The sequence below is a fragment of the Lemur catta genome, chromosome X (assembly GCF_020740605.2).
Source record: "Lemur catta isolate mLemCat1 chromosome X, mLemCat1.pri, whole genome shotgun sequence".
Lineage (NCBI taxonomy): Eukaryota > Metazoa > Chordata > Mammalia > Primates > Lemuridae > Lemur > Lemur catta.
Genome location: NC_059155.1, coordinates 72333553 through 72355786, shown reverse-complemented (window position 1 = coordinate 72355786; position 22234 = coordinate 72333553). Strand labels below are relative to the sequence as shown.

The 22234-nt window shown below is 53.8% G+C and overlaps 1 protein-coding gene across 1 annotated transcript; it reads left to right on the top strand.

Annotated features, from left to right (window-relative positions):
* Nucleotides 1–2977: 2977 nt before the first annotated feature.
* On the top strand, nucleotides 2978–16200 carry ASMT (acetylserotonin O-methyltransferase). The gene is given in 9 exon segments (XM_045537691.1): nucleotides 2978–3205; nucleotides 6603–6777; nucleotides 8683–8812; nucleotides 10294–10362; nucleotides 11319–11437; nucleotides 13139–13279; nucleotides 14697–14819; nucleotides 15927–16051; nucleotides 16053–16200. Coding segments are annotated over 9 exon segments (1038 nt in total). The 5' UTR covers nucleotides 2978–3136; the 3' UTR covers nucleotides 16140–16200.
* Nucleotides 16201–22234: the final 6034 nt, after the last annotated feature.

Genomic DNA, 22234 nt, shown 5'->3' with positions numbered 1-22234 from the left:
TTCCTCTGCCGCTCAGACAACAACGATGGTATCCTTCACGGAGACTGTATCCGTTTGCGTGCTGTGGATTTTGTAGGTTTGTTGAAATGCAAACGGTTGCTCCTAACGAATGCAGAATAACGGGGTGTATCCTAGTTCCTTGAACTTCAATGTGGGAGAGGAACTGGGGTCCGGTCTGTGTCCCCTGAGTGTGGCTTTAGGTCCTTGGTGAGTGCAGGGGCCCAGGAAGTACAGGCAGGTGTGTTGCAGGGTGCGTCTGGATCGAGCCGGACCTGTGGTCATCGCGGGCCACTTTCACCTGGTTATTATTCCTAAGTTTCCATATTTGCTCTTTTCTTTAAAACCAGCCTCATGGGGATGCAATCCTCACACCGCAAAATTCACCCACTGAAGGGTGTTTTCCAAGTCACGGTTTTTAAAAATATATTCAAGGCTCTGAGGCATTGCCTCAATCTCATTCCACATCATTTCTTCCACCCGCCAAAAGAAACCCTGTACTCGTTAGTGGGGTTCATTTTTTTTTTTTTTGAGACAGAGTCTCACTCTGTCACCCGGGCTAGAGTGCCATGGCATCAGCCTAGCTCACAGCAATGTCAAACTCCTGGGCTCAAGTGATCCTCCTGCCTCAGCCTCCCGAGTAGCTGGGACTACAGGCATGAGCCACCACGCCCTGCTAATTTTTTCCGTATATATTTTTAGCTGTCCAGCTAATTTCTTTCTATTTTTAGTAGAGACGGGGTCTCGCTCTTGCTCAGGCTGGTCTCGAACTCCTGACCTCGAGCGATCCACCTGCCTCGGCCTCCCAGAGTGCTAGGATTACAGGCGTGAGCCACCACGCCCGGCCTTGGAACTCTCTCTTCACCCAAACGGCCCCCAGGATGGGGCAGAGATGTTGTTTTAATTATATGCAGGCATTTTGATGGTCCAAATAGAGACTGCAAGTCACCTAGAAATTATACGCTATGTTGGCAAGAATGAGAACAACATATAAGCATTAGCAGTGTTTTCATACATCAGCACTGACCACATGGAAAATGTCATCAACGTTTTGTTTCCACTTGTGGAGGCTGGAGGTCCAAGATCCCGGCATGGCAGAGGCTGTGTCTGGTGGGGACTCACTTCCTGGTTCACAGATGGCGCCTTCTTGCTCTGTCCTCACATGGTGGAAGGGGCGAGGGAGCTCTCTGGGGTCCCTTTTATAAGGACACCGATCCCATCTGTGAGGCTCCACCCTCAGGACCTCATCCCCTCCCCAAGCATCACCTCCTGACACCATCACCTTGGGGGTGAGGGTTTCAACATGTGAGTTTTTGGGGTCACAGATGTGCAGATCACAGTATCCTGCCTCTAAGCCCCACCGGCCCCACCTGCATGCACTTCCCTTCCTTCCTGACTTTGACTGTAAGTAACGTGCTTGTGTCTGCCCTGAAGGTCCCGCTCAGCTGACCTCCCACTTCCCCACTGGTGGGCACAGCTGTTCCACCCTGCGCGGCTCTCCCCAAGCCAGTCCCGGACTCTCAGAGCTGCCGGCTAGGTTGGCCCCTCCACCCCCACCCAACGCCCCCTCGAAGTCCGACCGCTGCCTAATTCTCCTTGGACATCCCGGGATCGGACACACGGCTTCCTGGACAGCTCGTTCTGTCTCCACGCAGCTAAGATGTCCTCTCTAGAATCCTCTCTGGATCTGAATCTCTCTCTCGGAAACCTTGACTTCCTGGCCGGGCTGTTCTGTCCCGTGTCCCCACAGAGCCACTTGGATCAATAACCAAACAGCCCACACGCAGGCTTTGGCAGCACAGTGATTCTCATTGGGTGACAGCCAGAGGACAGCTGTGTGTGGACGAATCCTGCCGGCCAAGAGAGGGAACAGCAGGGACTCTGCTGCCCACCCCCGGAAGCCCAGTTCCAAGACACTCCTGTCCCCACCTGGGCTGCTTCTGACGTTCCTACAAGAGAAGGAAAAATTGCAGACGGGAAAATGAGTAACGTGACCACGTTTGAGAGGCAAGTCTTCAGCATCCCCTCCTGCCGGCGTTCTTCCTGCGTGGATTTAGTTGCAGCAGAAAAAAATGCAGTGGGAAACGATTTCAACGTCTAAATAAAGAGAGGGATTTGGGACACGATTTGTTGGCTGCTGAAAGCCAGGAAGGGCCATGTTTCGGATCGTGTTTCAAGGAACCTTTAAGCCGGCCGGGCGCGGTGGCTCACGCCTGTAATCCTGGCACTCTGGGAGGCTGAGGCAGGAGGATCGCTCGAGGTCAGGAGTTTGAGACCAGCCTGAGCAAGAGCGAGACCCCGTCTCTACTAAAAAGAGAAAAGTTAACGTGGTGTGGTGGCGCACACCTGTAGTCCCAGCTACTCGGGAAGCTCAGGCAGGAGGGTCGCTTGAGCCCAGGAACTGGAGGTTCCAGTGAGCTGTGATGATGCCACTGCACTCCAGCCCGGGTGACAGAGCGAGACTCTGTCTCAACAACAACAATGAAAATTCTGCAAGCTGTGAACATGATACGCCTGGCTCTCTCTCCTGTTGCGGGTTGGGCTGTGTGCTCCACAAAGGTGTGTTGAGGTCCTAATCCCTAGTACTGGTGAACAGAGTGATTGGGAAACAGGGTCTTTGTCAATGCAGCTAAGATACAACCCAGCTGCCATCTTGATGGTGGACAAGCCTCCAGAACTGGGAGAGAACTGTTGTGTGAGCCCCATGGTTTGTGCCCATTTGTCACGACAGCCCAGAAACAGATACACCCCATTCGGTCCCCGTTTGAAGGAGACCAGACCGTGTTCCCGTCATGCAATGATGAATCAATGCCGGTGATCGGCGAGCGTATTGGTTTGGGGTCAGTCCTGCAGCGGATGTTGCCAGAGCGCAGGGTGGGCTAATTCAGGGCTGTGCACAGTCCAAGGACAGAGAGGGCCAGGGGAGGGGAGGGGAGGGCCCAGACGCTTGCGATCCCTTAATAAGGTTACTGTAATCTTTCTAGAATGATCTGGCTCGGTCGTGTTCAGACGCAGAAGGTGGGGAGCTCCAGGGAGCAGCGGGACCGGTAGCCACCGCCACTTGCTAGCACGCTCCAGGCTCTCCGAAGCAGGGACGTCATCGGGGGTCTCTCAGAACCACAGCTGGTTTGGGAAGACAATGGGTTCCCCGCAGGACCACGCCTACCGGCTCCTGAACGAGTATGCAAATGGCTTCATGGTGTCCCAGGTACGGGGGCCATGGCAGGGGGACGCAGGGGAGAGAGATGCGGTGACTGCACCACAGCTGGGCGTTTCCACAGCTGTGGACCGTGTTAGGGGTCTGTCCACACCCGCAGAGCCGGTCTCAGAAGGAGGTTTTGCAAAGCTTGAAACACAGCGTGCAGGATTACAAAGCAGACGCCTTGGGCGGAACTGCGACTTCTGACGCAGCTGGGGCATGTTGAGATCGAGCAATGGACGTGTTTGTTTGTGAGCACACTAGGTAGCAGAATATATTTATGACAGAGGTGAGGTTTGGAGGGGCGTCCACCCTGCGTCTGCATGTCACGCCTTCTCCTGGCTGAGTGACAGCATGCTCAGTGACAAAAGCCAGACGCAAAAGGGCACATATTGCACAAGTCTGTTTACGTGAAATGTCCACAGCAGGCCGATCCTTAGAAGGTGGATTCGTGATTGCCCGGGGCTGCGGAGGGGGCGTGGAGAGTGACTGGTAATGAGGACGGGGTCTGCTTTTGGGGGGATGAGAATGTTCCGGAACTAGACAGAGGTGGACGTGGCACAATGTTGTGTTCACTGAATCGTTCACTTTAGAATGGTTAACGGTGAGTTTCATGTTACGTGAGTTTTACCTTGAAGCCGTGGAGACGAGTCAGAGTTAGATTTTATTTTTTTATTTTAATTTTCATTTTTTTAATTTTTTTGAGACAGAGTCTCACTCTCTCACCCGGGCTAGAGTGCCATGGTGTCAGCCTAGCTCACAGCAACCTCAAACTCCTGGGCTCAAGCCATCCTCCTGCCTCAGCCCCCCAAGTAGCTGGACTACAGGCATGCGCCACCATGCCCGGCCAATTTTTTCTGTATACATTTTTAGTTGTCCAGCTAATTTCTTTCTATTTTTTTAGTAGAGACGGGGTCTCGCTCTTGCTCAGGCTGGTCTCGAACTCCTGAGCTCAAACGATCCTCCCACCTCGGCCTCCCAGAGTGCTAGGATGACAGGCGTGAGCCATCACACCCAGCCAGAGTTAGATTTTATTTTTCCAAGACCCAGTGGTGTGAGGTCTGTTGAACGAGGGCATTGAACAGCGGGCTGGTCCCCAACCAGCCACCAGGGTATGTGTGGACGGCAGCAGACTGGGGTCTCGGTCTGGTGGTCCAGGGGTTCAGCCTCTCCGTGGACCAAGTATGCAAACGTGCGGGTGGAATTAAAGCATGCGGAGCTCACTCTATTGGGCGAGACTGGGCTTTTTTCATGCAATAGGGGTTTTTCCCCCCTGAGGCTTTTGTTTGTTTGTTTGTTTTTGAGTGAAACTTCAATTTTGAGAACACAGGTCTTGACCGTTTCGGGGCCAAACAGCCTCTAGGCAGAGAGATGCCGGGGGCTTCGCCACCGTGAGCGAGACCGAGCTTGTGGGCATCTGTGGGGTCTCTCGCTCACCCCATCACCGGCTCCTCTGGCACTGCTGTGGTTTCCATGCCCTTTCATAGCTGAGGGCAGTGCTGAGTTTCGGGTAGAGGCTGGTGAAAAGTAAAGTGAGATTTCTTCCCCGTCCAAGTTCATGGATCCTCTGAATTCTATCCGTAGGCTCCCAGGGGTTAAGAATAAACTATTTTAGAGCCGCTGAATTACAGACAGCGAGCGTTTGCACGCAGCACACACACTGATTTCTCTCCTTCCCCTCGTCTGAATGTGTCTGGCCAGTGGGGCTGCCCGATGGCCGCTCAGTGCCCAGAGCTGGGTCACAGTGGTGGCAGCGGGTGGATCCTGGGGTCACAGATCTTGAGAGAAAAACCACTTCGGTACACTTGAGACCACGTTATGTGAGTTTCCACAAGTTTAACAGAACAACAGTTAAAGCAACCTAAAGAGAACAAGAGTTGGTACAACCTTAAGAAGATAAAACTTAATACAACCTTAATAAGATAAAACTTAATACAACCTTAATAGGATAAAACTTAATACAACCTTAATAGGATAAAACTTAATACAGCCTTAATAGAGCAACAGTTAATACAGCCTTAACCTAGCAGGGCTAATACAACTTTAATAGAATAAACTGAAAACAACCTTAACAGAACAAGAATTAATACAACCTTGATAGAATAGAACCTAATACAATCTAACAGAATAGAGTTAATACAACCTTAACAATGCAAGAGTTAATACAAACTTAACAGAATAAAATGTGATACAACTTTAATGGAACAAGAGCTACTATAACCTTAATAGGATACATTTTAACACAAGTCTAATAGAACAAGAACTAATGCAACTTTAATAGGATAAAACGTAATTCCCCCTTAGCAGAACAACTAGTTAATGCACTATTAATAGAACAAGAATTGATGCAACCTTAACAGAATAAGGGTTAATATGACCTTAACAGGATAAAACCTAATGCCCCCTTAGCAATTAGTTAATGCAGTATTTTAATAGAACAAAAATTGATACAACCTTAATAGAATAAGAGTTAATACAACCTTAGTAGGATGAAACTTAATACACCTTTAACAAAACAATTAGTTAATGCAAACTTAATAGAGTAAGAATTCATACAACCTTAATAGAACAGGAGTTAATACAACCTGAACAGCATAAAACTTAATGCAACCTTAAGAGAAAAATTAGTTAATGCAAACTCAATAGAACAAGAATTAATATAACCTTGATAGAACAAGAATTAATATAACCTTAATAGAACAAGAATTAATCTGACCTTGATAGAACAAGAATTAATATAACCTTAATAGAACAAGCGTTAATACAAACTTAATAGAATGAAAGCTAATACAACTTTAACGACACTTAGCTTAACCTTAACAGAATAAGAGTTAGTAGTACTTTAATGCAGCGTTTCCCTCTCGGGGACTTTGCACAGATTTGGTCGTCACCCCTGGGAGGAAGGATGCCATGTCCTTTAGGCATTTGTCCCCAACCGTTTTGGCACCAGGGACCGGTTTCTTGTATGGAAGACAGTTTTTCCAGGGACTGGTGGGGGAGGATGGTTTGGGGATGATTCAAGTGCATTCCATTTTCTGTGCACTTTATTTGTATTATTATTACACTGCAATATCTAGTGAAATAATCACACAACTCACCATAGGCTGGGGACCCCTGCACTAGCGGGTGAGGACCAGGGTTGCTGCTTGACACCCCACGGTACACGGCACGGCCTCCCGCAGCGAGGAATTACCGGCCCCTAATGTCAGTCAGATGTCTGAGGGATGGACACGCTTGTAGCTCTGACTCAGGTGGGGCAAAGGCAATTTATGGAACCAAAGCGTTTGTACTCCCGTAATATGCTGAAATAATAAAAACAAAACAAAAGAAAACAGCGTGATCACTCTGGCCGGCTGTGGTTCCTGGGAGACCGACAACCACCCTCCGTCTCTGCTGCTGCTCCCAGGTCCTCTTCGCTGCCTGTGAGCTGGGCGTGTTCGACATCCTCGCCGAGGCCCGGGAGGCGCTGGACTCGGCGGCGGTTGTGGCGCATCTGGGCACCAGCTCCCGCGGGACACAGCTGCTGCTGGACACCTGTGTGTCCCTGAAGCTGCTTAAGGTAGAAGTGAGAGGAGGAAAAGGTAAGGACTCATGGCATTTGGGAATGTGCACTCATTTCTTTTGTCCAGGGCGAGATAAGAAATATTTTCCACTTGGTGGGCCGTGTGGTCTCTGTGGCAGCTGCTTAAACCCGCCCTTGCAACCTCAGAGCTGCCAGAGAGGTTGTGACAATGAATGGGCGTGGCCACGTTCCAATAAAACTTTATTTATAACAGCAAGTGGGGGGCCGTATTCAACAGCACATGGGCTGTAGCTGTCTGACCACCACTCAGAGGTTGCAAAGCTGGTGTGTGCATCTGTATCCCGACGAAGTCTCCAACGAGTGAGACAAAAGTGTGAGGGGAAATACCATAAATGAGCAATTTTCCATCCATGTACACGTATTCAGTTACAGGGCTGTATTCATGCTGAGATGACATTTTTCTTGTGTTGGTTTCAGCGTGTCTTTTCTCCTATGGATCACGATGAAGGATAAGAGGTGCTCAGTTTGGGGGTTTGTTTTCTATGTTCTCACTTCACAAAATTCAAAAGCACGAAGGCGGTGTCTGTGGCTACATTGTTTCTGCATCTTGTAGATCCATGAAATTGCAATGTCTAGAAACCGTTATTTGGGTCGATGCATGAAAGAACAGGGACATGTGGTCTGTTCTGAAGTAGAACTCCCTACGTATTTACGTCCTTATTTAAAATCTTCCATAGAGTATAACATGGGTTTCCGCTTGTGCTCTGCCCAAACTCCCAACAGGATTTACAAAAACTGACCTAAGAGGGGCAGGTGGGGGCCTCTTTGCTGGCAGCGGGGGCCTCGGACTGGTTGGATTCTGCGGTACAAACATCGGGGATGCGGTAACCTGACCAGGAAGTAGCACCAGAGCATCTTGCACCTGCTTGGAAACCAGGCAGGGGGCGAGCTGGCTAAAGCCACCACAGCCAGCGTCTGCAGACATCCCCCACTGTCACCCACCCAGTGCACCTCGGCCCTGAGACACGGGTGACTTAGTATAAAGGACAGACATTTATTTGTCTGAGATCAAGGTGCCTGTAGATGTGTTGTCTGATTTCAAGGTGGTGCCTTGTTGCCACGTCCTTGTGAGGGGACCAACGCTGTGTCCTCATGCAGCGGAAGGCAGAGAGGAAAAGAGACGATGGGGGCCTCCTTCAGGCCCGTATATAAGGGCACTAATCCCATGTGCAAGAACGGAGCCCTCGTGGCCTCATCACCTCTTACAAGCCCCATTTCTTAGCACAGTGAGATGGGCAACTCGTGGCTTTTGCAGGGGACACACTCAAACCCTAGCAGAGCCCTTGTCTGGAGAGGAGGAAGGGGACTGATTCTGCGGGGTAGGTGGCTCTCGGCTGCTCAGCTCGGGGACAAAGTGACAGGAGACTCTGTTCCCACTTATCCTCTGGGCTCTGCCTCGGGGCTCCACGTGAGTGACCCACAGGCGTCATTCGGCAGGTGGAGAACTTAGCCCCTGGGCTGGAGTTCAAGGTGAAGACCTTCTCCTTCAGGAACAGGGAAAGCCATTCTCCCTGTTCCGAGAGAGACACAGAGGGGACAGCACCAGGAACAGGGCCAGGTAGAGCCCCACGCAGAACAACGGGGCCACGTGGGCTCCTGGTCCCAGGAGGAAGAGAAAAGCATGTGAGTCAGACTCAGAACTAGCAAAAGCGCAAATTTACATGCGAATATGCTCTGTCCGAACTTCCAGTGGGATTTGCAAAAACCATCCACAGGATTAGGGTGAGGCTTAAGGTTAGGTGACCACCTGCCCCAGGGACACCTTTACTCCTTGTGTAAGAGCCCCCAGCTGTAGGGACATCTGCGTTCCCAGGTAGGACTCACACTGAGGTCTACATGCTGCCAATGCCGGTGATGACCTGGAGTCTGACTGCCTTTTTCTGTTCTTTCTGTGTGTTTTCAGCGTTCTATCAGAACACAGAGCTCTCCAGCACCTACCTGGCCAGGGGCAGCCCCACGTCCCAGTGCAACATGCTGCTCTACCTGGCCAGGACGACCTACCGCTGCTGGGGCCACCTGGCGGAGGCCGTGAGGTGGGCGTGGGGCAGGCGATGCCCGCTGAGTCTCAGCGCCCCGGGGCTGGTTGAATAGAGGGCGTTGGAGGGTCGAGATGTCAGGTCTTTTGTAGAAACACACGCAACACTGCTAGGATCTGAAGCCAGAGCAGGTGTTGGACTCACCTGGTGCTGAACGACAGAACTCACTCAGTTCTGCAGCGACGTGTCACTGGGGAAGGCAGGCTGTGCTGCTCTGCCAGGGGAGGAGGAGAAGGAAGACGGATGTTCACAACAGTGGTGGAAAAACTCAAGAGAGGGGCTCTGACTGCCATGGTTTGCTCCATGTCAGCCTGTTTCAACCCTGGAAGTCTTGACATGGGGTGGATGACTCTAGGGGGCTGTCCTGTGCACTGTGGGGTACAGAGCAGCGTTCCTGGGCTCCGCCCACCAGATGCCAATGAGACCACCCAACTGTGACAACTAAAAGGTCCCCAGACATTGCCCAATGTCCCCTCAGTGTAAAATGGCCTTTAGTTGGAAACCACTGTGATAGATTGATAGCTAGACAGATAGATAGATAGACAGATGGATAGATAGATAGGTGGGTGGATGGATGGATGGTTGGATGGATGGATGGTTGGATGGATGGATAGTTGGATGGATAGATGGATGGATGGTTGGTTGGATGGATGGATAGATGGATGGATGGATAGATGGATGGATAGATGGATGAATGTATGGATAGAGGGATAGATGGATGGATAGAGGGATAGATGGATGGATAGATGCATGCATGCATGGATGGGTGGATAGATGGATGGATGGATGGATGGCTAGATCGATGGATGGATGGGAAGATGGATGGATGGAGGGATAGATGGTGGATGGATGGATGGAGGGATAGATGGATGGATGGATGCATGCATGGATGGATGGATAGATGGATGGATTGATGGATCAGTGGATAGATAGATGGATGGATGGATGGATGGCTAGATCGATGGATGGATGGGTAGATGGATGGATGGATGCATGCATGCATGGATGGATGGATAGATGGATGGATGGATGGATGGATGGGTAGATGGATGGATTGATGGATCAGTGGATAGATAGATGGATGATAGATGGATGGATGGATAGATGGATGGGTGCATAGAGGAATGGATGGATAGGTTGATAGATAGATAGATAGATAGATAGAAAGAGAGGATGTCCATCCACCTGCGAGGCGTTTCCTGTTTGTAGACTCCAGCCAGCGAGGCTTTCTGGACCCAACTGTGTGTCCTTTCCATGGTCTCTGCAGATGGTCGCTAAAGTCCGTTTCTCCCTTGCTCACCTTAGCCCTTGGCTCTGCACAGGGACCCACTGTGCACTGGTTAGGACTTTGTGTGTGCAGGTGACTTGTTTATGTTTCCTGCTTGTTCCATAGAGGATTTAAAGTGAGGGTCTGTGACCCCCTATTTGCACTCCGCGATATTCAGTACCTGTCTAAGTTTTCCTTTCTCTTTTGCCAGAGAAGGGAAGAACCAGTACCTGCAGGCGTTCGGCGTTCCCTCGGAAGAGCTCTTCAGCGCCATCTACAGGTAACACTAACCTCTTTGAAACCACCAAGAATAAGATGATGCTAATTTTTAACACATGGACTGCCCTACTAGAAAAAAAACTTTGTTTTCCCTGGGGCCACAGTGTTTTATTAGGAAGATAGAATAAAAATTTAGAAAACAAAATGATCCTTTCAAATTAGAAGGGATAGTATGACATGAAAAATTTGTTATTTTTGATTGTTTTCCATGCGTGAGTTACATGCATTTTAAGAACAGTTATAGTGGCTCCCAAGGGGAAGAGACCTGTGAGTTGCAAACGCTCCCCAAGGCCCCAGGCTCAAAACGAGCGTGAGTTAAATACAACTCGCACGGCAATTAATATGTTAAAGTACTTACAAGGATTGATTGGTGTGTCCAAAATGGGACAACCAAGAAGGATGCTGGTATTCAGGTTAAAATAATAACCTCCCTTTGCCCCCCCCCCCCCAATTTTGCCATTCTGATGTTCGTGTTGAGCAGACTCCTAAGTAGATGCTAATTAATTGGCACCATGTTTAAGTAGGGAAGGGAGGCGCTGTTTTCTGTTTGGCCGGAGGTGCCCCGGCGGGGCTGCAGTTCTTTGCTTTGCTTTGCACATGGCTTTGGAGTTTGGGTGAAGCCGTAGCATCAACATTTCTAGCTGGCGGTGAGCTACGGACACTTCCTGAGTTGCCGGCTGGCTGAGGCGTAGAATAGGACAGGGACACATCCTTCCTTCTCCTTCCTTCCTCCTCCAGGTTTCCCAGCGCTGGGTGTGCATTGGTGGCCGACCTGGGCACCCCCTAATCCCAAATCACGTCCTCCTAGGGTAGCACAGGTCCCGAGGCTCACATGCAAGGCTGTCACACGCACCTGCGGGACATGGCTCTGTCCCCCGCAGAGGGTCCCCGTGCCGCTGCCCACGGTGGCCACACCGGATGTCGCATGATCGTCACCAGCGTGCTTTTGCGTCCCAGGTCGGAGGGGGAGCGGCTGCGGTTCATGCGGGGTCTGCAGGAGGTCTGGAGCGTCGCCGGTCGCGGAGTGCTGGCTGCCTTCGACCTGTCCCAGTTCCCTGTCATCTGCGACCTCGGGGGTGAGTGTCAAAAGTGGGAGGAGCCAGTTCTAAGCCTGCTCACTCTGCCTCACCTGCTCTTTCCCTTGGAATGCACAAGAAAGTCCCTGCCCACTTTTTCTTCCCTATTCCCTCTGCCTCCTGAGCCCGCCTGGGCCCCGCTGTGCCCTCCAGGCCATGCCTGGCACCCTGCGCCTCTGGGGGTCTGTGGGGAACAGACCTCCTCCCCGACGGCCTCACTGAACCTCAAATGTTCTCTGAATGCCCGAGCCGCGCACTCAGGCTAAGCATGGATGCTTTAGACCACGGCGTCCTTCTCTCCTCCACGCAGCTGGGACTGGGTTTCCGCTGCTGGAAAAGCATTAGCGGAGCCCTCGCGTTCACACTTAGGGCTTTTCGTGCTGCCTTCCTGGCGGAGGCAGCCTCTAGCCCAAGCCTGCAGGGAGCAGGCGGGCTTTCTGGGGTTCTGGGGGGCAGATGCCCCCCTCAGCCTGGGGCACCTCGTGTTCTGACTGTTGGCGGATGACAGGGGCACCTGGGCGTCGCAGGAGCATCTCCGGTGGGTTCGATGCCGGCGCAGCAGGTTCCAGAGGGATCTCAGGTTAGGAACATATAGCTCCGTGGAGGCAGAAGTGGCGCAGTTGGGGTCTAACGGCTGGGCTGCTTCAAGCAAATCCTCTGACCGTCTGCACCGCCCGTGCACCTTCCCGTGGGGGAGACGCCAGAAACGTGAGCTCGCGGGAGGTTAAATGCGAGTGCGAGATACCGTCTCGGGCAGGTGCATCTGCGAGGGTGGTGCCGGCCGGACGTGGCCCTCCCACGCTGGGGGAGGCGCGGCTCCGAACAAAGCTGAGGTTTGGGGCGTTTAGCTGAGCTGCTCGTGATGAAGTCAGGTTTCAAGGCAGTACTCAAGGTGCCTGGATCTGAGGGGTCCCCGGAAACCTGTAGGGCAGCAACGGGGGGAAACTGAGGAAGGTCTCCAAGCTGGGTCTCTAGAACTGACGTCGGGGCAGCTTCCCTCTGCAGAGGGCGGGCGCCGTGCTTGGGGGATTGAACTCGGAACAAGCTGGCCGGGTTGCAAAGTGGCTGCCGCCTCTCCCTTGCTGCATAACTTTGGACAGGTGCTCCTTGTGCCTCAGTTTCCTTAGATGTGCATGGGAGCTGGAATGATCCTGGTGGGAGGCTGGTGGTGACGGTTAAGCGCGTGTGTGTGCGGGGGTCACGCAGCCAGCGCCTGGGTCACAGCAGGTTCCTGGCGGAAGGGGGAGCTGGTCTGGGGTCGTTATTACGATGGGTTATTGCGAGTTATTTGAAGTTATTACGAGATATTGCGAGGAAGAGGGGGTTTCGGAGCCGCGCGGTCTGGGAGCAGCGCGGGATGGAACCGCCGGGCGGGCAGTGCGGGGCGGAGGTCTCCCGGACGCAGGGTAACTGGAGTGTGTGGCTTGCTGGGGTTGGATTCTGTCTCCTTCGCTGGCCCGTTGTCCGCCCTGGGCTGGACAGGTGCGCCGGCCTCGGGGGGACGCGGACAGGTAAGTCGAGGCCGTGTGGGAGCCTGGAGCGTGCGGAAGACCACCTGAACTCGGGGGCGTGGCGACAGTGACGGAGCCTTCCGCCGCAGACGCGGGGGGGACCACGCGCGCAGCCCGGACCCCGCCGGGGCGCAGAGGTGACAGGGCGCGGCGGCTTGCTGTCGCTCCAACGCGCGGCGTCCACTTGCAGGCGGTCCCGGGGCCCTGGCCAAGGAGTGCGTCTCTCTGTACCCCGGGTGCAAGGTCACCGTCTTCGACCTTCCAGAAGTGGTGCGGACGGCAAAGGAACTCTGCTCGGTCCTAGAGGAAGGACGGATTGGCTTCCGTGAAGGTGGGCTCCCCTGCGCTGGTTCTGTCCCCAAGGAGACGCAGCCCTGCTCCAGGGGCAGTGCTCACGGGAGATGGCGGGCGTTTGGCGTGGCTTCCCGGACCCCCGAGATAACCCCCCAACTTAAAACTGTGTGTTAGGCCTGACGGCTGGCTGCGTGAACGTGTGCGGTTTTCTCATAGTTCATTCTTGAGTGTCGTGTTCAGTTGAATGGTGGTCCCCCCTTTGCCAAATTCATGTCTACCTGGCATGTGCGAAGGGGACCTTATTTGGAAATAAGGTCTCTGCAGATGCTGTTAGTTAAGATGAGACCATCCTGGATTAGGGTGGTCCCCAAACCCAGTGACAGGCGTCCCCCTAAGAGACAGCAAAGGGGACACAGACGCAGAGGAGAAGCCACGTGGAGACGGAGGCAGAGACTGGAGTGACGCGGCCACAAGCCCAGGGACGCCTGGAGCCCCCAGGAGCTGGGAGAGGCAGGAAGGAGCCTCCCCTGGAGCCTGCGGAGGGAGCGCGGCCCCGAGACCCCTGCGTCTCACACCCCTGGGCTCCGGGGCTAGGGGAGGGTGAATCTCTGTTGTTTAAGCCCCAGTTTGTGGGGTGCCGCTATGCCCAGCTAATTTTTATTATTTTATTTTTTATGTAGTCTATTTTTTAAATTTACGTTTTTGGTGATGGGGTCTTTCTCTGTAACCCGGGCTAGAGTGCTGTGGCGTCAGCCTAGCTCACTGCAACCTCAGACTCCTGGGCTCAAGCGATCCTCCTGCCTCAGCCTCCTGAGTAGCTGGGACTACAAGCACGTGCCACCAAGCTCAACTAATTTTTCTATTTTTAGTAGAGACAGGATCTCACTCTTGGTCAGGCTGGTCTCGAATCCCTGAGCTCAAGCCATCCTCCTGTCTTGGCCTCCCAGAGGGCTGGGATTACAGCTTTGACCCACCAGCACACATGGCCTGAAATTGTTAGTTTTTGATTTTGCAGAAAATTATTACGGGAGCTGAGCATTTGACACCACACACAGAAAACGAGTGTCTCTTAGGTGTTTCTTTCCAATCCAGACAACAGATCCTGATTGTGGGTTCAGTCCAACTCATCCGACAGGAGCTGGTGAGGCAATGCCCGGGGTGAAACCCACAGTGTCGGGCTGTGTCAGGAGCTGTGCTTTGGCCTGGGGACATCAGGAAGTCAGATAAATAGCACAACCACGTTCCAGGTGGGAAGGAAAACAGGAATTCATCCACGTCACTAGGCTGTTCCAGTCTGAATGCTGAGTCTTCTCATCATTCAGGGTTAGGTCTTCAGGACACTACCTGAGCACACCTGGGTGTGGTTCACCCCGGGGCCATTTCGTGCCGGAGCAGGGTTAGTCAAATGGGACTGCACTGCGTGCTGACCCCACGGTGCCTGCCCTGTGTTGCAGGAGATTTCTTTCAAGACCCCCTTCCCGAGGCGGATCTGTACATCCTGGCCAGGGTCCTCCATGACTGGACGGATGAAAAGTGCTCACAGCTGCTGCAGAGAATCCAGCGCACCTGCAGGCCAGGTGGGTTGTGGGGCCGCGGGTCGGCAAGTGCTTGAGACTCAGGGCAGGACGGCAGGCGTCTCCCTGGACGGCAGCTGCTGAATTCATCCCACGGGTAGGTGCACACATCCTGCCCACTGGCGCCTCTTCCAGGTAAGGATTTGCAATGGAATGGTACCAATTTCCACTCCGTAACTAAAACCACGTAACGAAGGAAAGAGTCAAATCTCCTCGGCAGCTTTGGTGGCCTCTCCTTGGCCAAATTCTGTCATGATTGGGCTGAGCTCTGAGTGTCTGATGGGGACTGTGCCCTGCTGTCCTGTGAGGTCCATCCCTCCTGGTGGCCCATAGGGACAGGGACACAGCTCTGTGTGTTTGATGGGGACAGTCCCCTGCTGTCCTGTGAGGTCCATCCCTCCTGGACGTCCATGGGGACAGGAACACAGGTTGTGTGTGTGATGGGGACAGCGCCCTGCTATCCTGTGAGGTCCATCCCTCCTGGTGACCCATGGGGACAGGGACACAGCTCTGTGTGTGATGGGGACAGTGTCCTGCTGTCCTGTGAGGTCCATCCGTCCTGGTGGCCCATGGGGACAGGGACACAGCTCTGTGTGTGATGGGGACAGTCCCCTGCTGTTCTGTGGGGTCCATCCCTCCTGGTGGCCCATGGGGACAGGGACACAGCTCTATGTGTGTGATGGGGACAGTCCCCTGCTGTCCTGTGAGGTCCATCCCTCCTGGTGGCCCATGGGGACAGGGACACAGCTCTGTGTGTGTGATGGGGACAGTCCCTTGCTGTCCCGTGAGGTCCATCCCTCCTGGTGGCCCATGGGGACAGGAACACAGGTTGTGTGTGTGATGGGGACAGTCCCCTGCTGTCCTGTGGGGTCCATCCCTCCTGGTGGCCCATGGGGACGTGGACACAGCTCTATGTGTGTGATGGGGACAGTCCCCTGCTATCCTGTGAGGTCCATCCCTCCTGGTGGCCCATGGGGACAGGGACACAGCTCTGTGTGTGTGATGGGGACAGTCCCCTGCTGTCCTGTGGGGTCCATCCCTCCTGGTCGTCCAGGGGACGTGGGCACAGCGTCCGTCTGTGACATGCGAAATGCCCTACTCCCTTCGCAGGCGGTGGCATCCTGGTGGTGGAGAGCCTGCTGGCCGAGGACGGGCGAGGCCCCGTGGCCACGCAGCTCTTCTCCCTGAACATGCTGCTGCAGACGGAGGGCCAGGAGCGGACCCCCGCCCAGTACCCGCGCGCTCCTCTCCTCCGCTGGTTTCCACGGCTTCCAGGTCAAGAAAACGGGGGGCATTTACGATGCCATTTTAGCCAGGAATTAACTCCCCTGGTGGACCGTGCTTGTGGAACTACCAGCAAAATGCAAGAACAATAATAAAAACAATAAAACGATGGGTCTTCAATACCTTTCTTATTCTTGGTGCTCACATGGCAAGTGACAGGAGGTTTCTGCCCCTCACTTTGTGGATTTTTTTCACGAGGCCCACTCAGGGCTGTGGCACTGGGGTGGGGTCCAGCTCTGTCCCTACTGTGGACGTGGTCCGGTCCTCCCTGTGCATTAGGCGGGCTCAGGTGTTCGCCGTGAGCTGTGTCTCTTAGAAGCTGCCCCCTGCACAGAGCTTTGGCACCAGTGTCGGACAGGGTAGAACCGGGTGCTTGGGAACCATGGGGCCCCCTTGTAGGCCATGTCATTTGAGCTCTGTGACTTATTAGTGATGCCATGTTAGCAGTGAGAAAACTCTGGCTGGGACAGTCCTGTCTGTCTCTCCTGTTTGGATCCCTGCTCCTGTCTCTCCACGTAGCCACTGAGATGCCACCCAAGCACTTGCTGTCTGATGAGACCTCGCCCCTTCTCTGGGGACTGAGAAATCAGGAGATGCTACAGAGCAGGGAAGGGTCACACCCCTGCCAACCCCATGCCCATTTCTCTCTGGGACTTGTCCACCACAACAGTGATGGTTCCTACTTCTTGTCTTCCTTTTGGGTACATTTTAGAAAAATTATTGTGGCATTGGCTTTTCTTGCAGTCTAATCACTTGTTTTCAACTTCAAGTTGAGGGGAAAAAAGCAAAATGGAAGAATTGTTAAAGCGAGTTGTTGAATTCTGTCCCCCAAAAGATATGTCCATGTTATGACCCCTAATACCTGTGAGTGGGGCTTTATTTGGAAGGAGGGTCTTTGCTGATGGACTCAAGTTAAGACGAAGCCATTAGGGTGAGCCCTGAATCCAGTAGGACTGGTGTCTTTAAAAAGAGAAGAGACACAGAAACACACACAAAGAGGGAGGAGAATGTCATGTGGGGACAGAGACACAGAGGAGAAGCCACGTGGAGACGGAGGCAGAGGCTGGAGTGACGCGGCCACAAGCCCAGGGACGCCTGGAGCCCCCAGGAGCTGGGAGAGGCAGGAAGGAGCCTCCCCTGGAGCCTGCGGAGGGAGCGTGGCCCCGAGACCCCTGCACCTCACACTCCTGGCAGAGAACAGATTCTTGTTGTAAACCCACTGGTTCGGGGTCATTTGTTATGGCAGCCCTAGCACACTCACACACAAAGAAAGTAAGGAATGGGGCACGGATTTCAAATTTTAAATTTGAAAAAGTATCAAAAAATCTTTGCTTAATTTTTTTTTTTTTTTGCCAAGTGTGGTCTGTTTAAGAGGAATCCTCCACAGACGGGGGAGAGGGTGATTCGGAAATACGTGCAGAGCTGCAGGACACCCTTTCAAATCAGCTTACACAGGGAGAAAGAGCCGAGGACATCTCAATTGTCTATGAGGGTCTCACCAACGAGACCCTCTACTTTCAAACTGTTGTAGCTAAAGTCGGGAAACAAACTCCCGCCAAAATTCGGCTCGCGTCAGTTGCAGGGAGGGGCCGGGTGGGCTCGCCCCAGTAGATGTCAGAATCAGGACAGCCCAGAGCGTTGGGGACCACTCTTGTTGCCATGGTGATGTGTGGACCACTTGGGGGAAGCGCGGAATCCGCGTCTGCCAGTAGGTTGCGCTGTGGGGCGGCTGATGGTTCCCGGCTGCGTCTGCTTTGAGCCCAGGTAACCGCACCTGCGGGCTGGGGTGCACCTGCGGGCTGCGGTGCGCCTGCGGGCTGGGGTGCACCTGCCGGCTGGGGTGCACCTGCCGGCTGGGGTGCACCTGCGGGCTGGGGTGCGCCTGCGGGCTGGGGTGCACCTGCCGGCTGGGGTGCGCCTGCGGGCTGGGGTGCACCTGCGGGCTGGGGTGCACCTGCCGGCTGGGGTGCGCCTGCCGGCTGGGGTGCATCCGCCGGCTGGGGTGCGCCTGCGGGCTGGGGTGCGCCTGCGGGCTGGGGTGCGCCTGCCGGCTGGGGTGCGCCTGCGGGCTGGGGTGCGCCTGCCGGCTGGGGTGCGCCTGCGGGGTGGGGTGCGCCTGCCGGCTGGGGTGCGCCTGCCGGCTGGGGTGCGCCTGCGGGCTGGGGTGCGCCTGCGGGCTGGGGTGCGCCTGCCGGCTGGGGTGCGCCTGCGGGCTGGGGTGCGCCTGCCGGCTGGGGTGCGCCTGCGGGCTGGGGTGCGCCTGCCGGCTGGGGTGCGCGTGCACCCCACCTCGTTCCTTTCCCCCGTGAATGTTAGCCTCCCAAAACAATTGCGAAGCCCCCAAATATCTTTTTGTCATTTTCCCCTGTTCCAGGGGCACACACAGATTCAACCTGAGAGTCCTAAATCTTCCCTGTTTGGAAATTAGGGGAGACATGTCCCCCCCCAACTCCGTCCCCGCCCCCCAATTTTCTGTTCCTTGAGCCTCTATGTTAACAAGCGGTAAATGCAAGGTCTTGCTCAGTCTTTTTTCAGATGTATGCAAATCTTTTTGAGCAAGCCCCAGGCGGGTCTGCCAGCTCCGGAATGTTCCTTCCATTGCCTGGGAGGCATCGCTTTGAAATATGATCCTCAAGGAAGGAAAAAAAAAAAAAGCCAGTGACCTGGGAGGGGAAAGGACTTAGCTTCTGCTGGCTGCGACTCCAAATTGCTAAAACCCTCCTGCAGCCAGGGCCGTAAAGACACCAGATAGCGCCATGGTTTGTCCCCAGACAGTGAATGAATGGGACAGGTTGTCTCCACGTGGCTATGTACAACAGTTCTTGCTTGTTCCAGAACAAAGGCCGGGCGTGGCAGCTCATGCCTGTAGTCCTAGCACTCTGGGAAGCCAAGGAGGAAGGATCAGTCGAGGTCAGGAGTTCGAGACCAGGCTGAGCAAGAGTGAGACCCCGTCTCTACTAATAGAAAGAAATTATCTGGCCAACTAAAATATATATAGAAAAAATTAGCCAGGCATGGTGGCGCATGCCTGTAGTCCCAGCTACTCGGGAGGCTGAGGCAGGAGGATCGCTTGAGCCCAGGAGTTTGAGGTTGCTGTGAGCTAGGCTGATGCCATGGCACTCACTCTAGCCCGGGTGACAGAGTGAGACTCTGTCTCAAAAAAAAAAAAAAAAAAAAAAAAAAGAATAAAGAAGGGTTTTCTTTCTCTTCTAGCCTTGAGGAGGGGTTTTCTGGGTTGGGAGCAGATTTTTGACTTTAATTCTATATCCCCAACACCCTGAACATGCACAGCTCGGGCTATATAAAATTTCTGTGGCCTGTGTTTTGATGGGGTGCCTTCAAATGATCACCTTATTATTCAAATAAAGATCCAGGTAAGAACCTGTCCAGACACGGGTTTTGTTTCTCTGGAAGAACTTTGCCGGGGATGGAAGCGGCTGTGTTTGTGGCCACTAGGGGTAGCCGGCATCCTGCTCTCCTTGGGTGTCTCTGTGTGTCCAATACCCCCAAAACTCCACTGAGCCACAGTTCAAACATATGCAGAGTCTGGAGCCCGTGCTTGGGAGGGGTGGGGGGAAAGGATGATTCATGCCTGCTGGGCACGGCCTTGCTGGGGACGCAGGGGCTGAAGCACAGACCTGCAAAGGTGTGTGATGTCTCCCAACAGCCTGGTGTCACCTTCCGATCCCGACTGGCTTCCAGCAGAGCAGGTGCTGCTCCTCATCTGAGTGACCTTTACAGTTGGTGACCAGTGTGTGAGTCTCCTGGGCTGACGTAACACAGGGTGCTTTGAAAACCGCGGAAATTCACTGGCTCATGGTTCTGGAGCTGCAAGTCCCAGATCGAGGTGCGGGTGGGTTTGGCTCCGTCTGGGGGCTCCAGGGAGGAACCTGTTGAACGCCTGTCTCCGGTTGCTGGCGTTTGCAAGCAATCCGTGGCGTCCCTTGGCTTGTGGCTGTGTCCCTCCAATGCCTGCCCTGTGTCCATGTGACGTGTGTGTGTCTCCTCAGTGTGTGAGAGCAAGTCTCCTTCTGCCTCTTACAAGGACAAGTGCGGTTGCATTTAGAGCCCCCCTAGGATAAACCAGGGTGATCTCCCCATCGAGAGACCCTTAATCACCTGTGCAAAATCCTCCGAACTGTACCCCTACGTTTGGGTATAATGCAACTTTCAGAGATTGCGTGGATTAGGCTGGAACGTGGACATCTTTTGGTGGGCAGAGGCCGTTTGTCAGTTTCCTGCCCCACACTAATGCAATTTTCACTGTGGTTTCCTGAAAATGGGGAGGAATCCCAAGACCCTGGCACAGCCATCTGAGAGAGGCAGGGGCTGCCGTTTTCACGATTCTCCCCGCCCACCGTGTTTGAGGGTCCTCTCACCTGCATGTAATTCCAGGGCCATGTTTTTGGGTGACTTACGTTTCCTCAACCTTCCCAAAGCACCCAAGGTGTTCTCCTTAGACGTGACAATATTGTAAACTCCTGCTTAAAATTGCAAAATGTCTAACTTGATGACGGGGCTTAGCGTGACAGGTTGGCCGGCTCGAATGGTGAGGAGTAAAAAGAGGATCTTGAGCCTGGGTTGGAATCTGGTGCACCTGGCCCCCACGGGCATTTGCTGGAGACTTGGATGGCACAGAACCGCTGTGACACGTGGGCAGGCTGGGGACCCCCGGGGACGGCTAGGGAGCCACGGTGCCCGTCGGGGACTTGAAGGAGAAAGGGGGTGTGGAATTGCCGTGGGGGCAGGTGAGGTAAGGTCAGGTGAAGAGGGCGTTGATGTGTACACATGTGTGTGTTCTAGGAATATTCATGGTGCTTTGCTCGTGTATTCATGTGTGCAACAGATATGCAGTTTAACCCAGAACCACACGGATGGCTTCTCTTACTCATAGCCACACCCTGGGGGTTTTGTCCCTGGAGCTTGTGCAGCAGAGACGATGCCGCTGTATCAGCCAGCCCGTGCTGCGTAACAAACCCCACCCACGTGGCAGCTAGAGCAGCACCCATTCATCCACCCACCGTTCTGTAGATCACATGTCTGGGCCTGGCATCCTGGGCTCATCCCAGAATCCTACTAATGAGGAACAGTCCCCAAAGTGGTTAGATTCAGTGAGGTGTTTGCAAAGCTCAGGAATGACAGCCGTGGCAGGTGCTCACGAGGGTGGGAGAACGTTTCTGCCAGTCTCGTAGGCTCCGTCCCGTGGTGGATAGGATTCAGGAACCCGGTCTCCTCTTTCTCCAGCATTCTGGGCACAGGCTGAAACTAGAGTTTCCAACTGCTGACAGAGAGATAGGACTGAGGTCTCCAAGAAGCCACAAGGAAAAAAAAAATCTGCCTTTCTCAGATCCAATGGGGGAGTTAAAGTAGCTGGAGGATTTTATTGCATTTAATTTTAACACACATGCTCTTGAACAGATACCTGATGGCATCACGTGGGGACTGTAGACACAGGACAGGGACACACACCTTCAGGACAGGGCAGGGCTGGTCAGTGACCCAGGACAGGACAGACACCTCCGAGACAGCACAGCTGACAGACAGCACTGAGTTCTTTAATAGCAACTTCATCCCAGGGTTGTTTAAACCCTCTGGCGCAGAGCATGGCACACTGAGTGGTCACCTCCCTTTTCTACAAATCAGAGCTGTCAGCGGGGTGGTAACGCCCATCCTGGTTAGACGGCTGGACCCCCAGAGAGCTGCTGTCCATAAGCCCGAGCTCCCCGGAGCCCAGCGTCTTGGACGGGGGGCGCTGGCTCTCTGCTGACGGCCCATCCTCTCCGAAGCCACACTGTCCCCCCGGGGTTAAGCAAGATGAGCGCCCACCCCACACCCGCACAGAATTATATATTTCCCCGAAGGACATGCCCCCAAACCTGGATGTGAGAGGACGATGTCAAAACTAGTCAGGAAGATGGATACAAACCCATCGTATTTTTTTCTCAAACACCCTGAACTTGGCTAAACTCAGCCCTCTTCTAACTCACATAACTCAGGGTCTGTGTTTCCTGTTGTCAAACTCACGGAGCGAATTTGACATGAGGGATCTCAGAAATTCGTCCCGATCTGCCGAGGGTGACAGCCTCCTGCGCTGGCTCACATTTCTTGCTGTGGCTTCGACACTGAGGGCTGAG